We start from the raw sequence: 1,501 nt of genomic DNA on the forward strand, positions 1-1,501 counted from the left end.
GGGCTAGGAGACAGAGACCGTGCAACTCAGAACACTTAAGGTTCCACTCATCAGAGTCATCTGATGTAATATCAGTGTCATCAGGAAGGGCTCCAAAGGTTGGGGAACCTTTAGAAAGATCTAAGAACTTTCCATGCAGAAAGTTTTGTCACCAGAGACAATAAAGTCTGAAAAACCTAATGACCACAGGTCTCTCTGCCTCCAGACTCTCTCCTATCCAGTCCACACCCCCATGCTACTGACAAAACCATTTCTTTCAGCAGCCACTCCATGGTATATCATATTCCTGAGCAGTGGTGCCTACTGATTTCAATTTAAGTTCCTCCAACCTGATTCCCAAGACCCCCTATTAACCAGGCCTACACCAGCTAACATGTATTGCTCACCATATCATAGGCCTTGTTCTAGGTACTTCAGGGGGATTCACTTACCAGGCCTAACAGTAATTCTGTGCAGTAGGCAGGAGGTATACTACTACTGCCCCTGCTTTACAGATGAGCAAACAGAGAGTTCAGTAACACCCAAGCTGCTATAGCTCTTTCCTAGTATCCTTAACACAACCCCTCTCTTCCAGATAGTCAAGCCTCAACACTTATCATCTCCCCAACCACTGCTGTTCTCTCCCCTTACCATCCTTCAAGACCCAAAACAAGTCTCAGTTCCTCCAGGCAATCCTATTGCCCAACTGCTCAGGCTCTCAGTGATTTCTCCCTCTGCTGATCGCCTGTGGTAGGAACAGTCTGGACCACATACTATAACCCACAAAACATTCCGTTTCTTTCACATATGCATGTCTCATCTCCCCTCCCCATCTAAACTCACACTTCTCAAGGGCAGGAAATATACAGTTAGTACATCTGCACATCTCCTAGCACCCAAGAGAGTTGGGCATACAGCAAGTGTTCAATAGGTGCTTATTCATTGACTCTACCTTTTGATCAAAGACAGATCTGTTAAGCAGAGCATAGATTTTCTGAATCAGTTCATCCTTATTGCGTTTGTAATTCCTTCCAGAATACTCCTTTAAGTTTTCAAGGCCATGAAAGAAACATCCAGGTATTTTGCACTGAGAATTCCTGCAAAAGTAAATTCAGCTGAGTTTTATTGAGCAAAAGAAATCAATAGAAGAAATGCATATATACAGGTCACATCAAGAGAGACTTAGAAGACTCGCTGGTCTCTCTTCCTTCCAGCTCCTGCTACGAGGGCATCTCCTATAAGGTTCCATTCATAGCCTTTTTGCCTTCACTCCCCGCACACTGTCAGAGATGTGAAGCCCATGGTTCCAACCCCAAAAGGAGCGATCCCATACCTGGACCTGCAGTCTCCACCTCTCTCCTAAGATCTAGTTTTGAATTTACAAGTGCCCAGTGCAAATTTCCAACCAACTAACCTGAGTATGTCTCCAGCTAAATGTGTTTAATTGTCCAACTTTTGTTACAATAGGCTGAAAACCCGAGACATTTTAAAATCCATTTTCTCCTTCACCCCATATTCAACT

General features: G+C 44.1%; 1 protein-coding gene across 1 annotated transcript in view; it reads right to left on the reverse strand.

Annotated features, from left to right (window-relative positions):
* The window catches only part of ACRC (acidic repeat containing), a 12,783-nt gene that overhangs the window by 2,663 nt on the left and 8,619 nt on the right, over positions 1–1,501 (reverse strand). The window contains exon 3 of the mRNA XM_010839908.1: positions 932–1,076. Within this exon, the coding sequence (XP_010838210.1) occupies positions 932–1,076 (145 nt within the window). The remainder of the gene's footprint in view (positions 1–931; positions 1,077–1,501) is intronic.

The sequence above is a fragment of the Bison bison genome, unplaced genomic scaffold (assembly GCF_000754665.1).
Source record: "Bison bison bison isolate TAMUID 2011002044 unplaced genomic scaffold, Bison_UMD1.0 scf7180017846471, whole genome shotgun sequence".
NCBI lineage: Eukaryota > Metazoa > Chordata > Mammalia > Artiodactyla > Bovidae > Bison > Bison bison.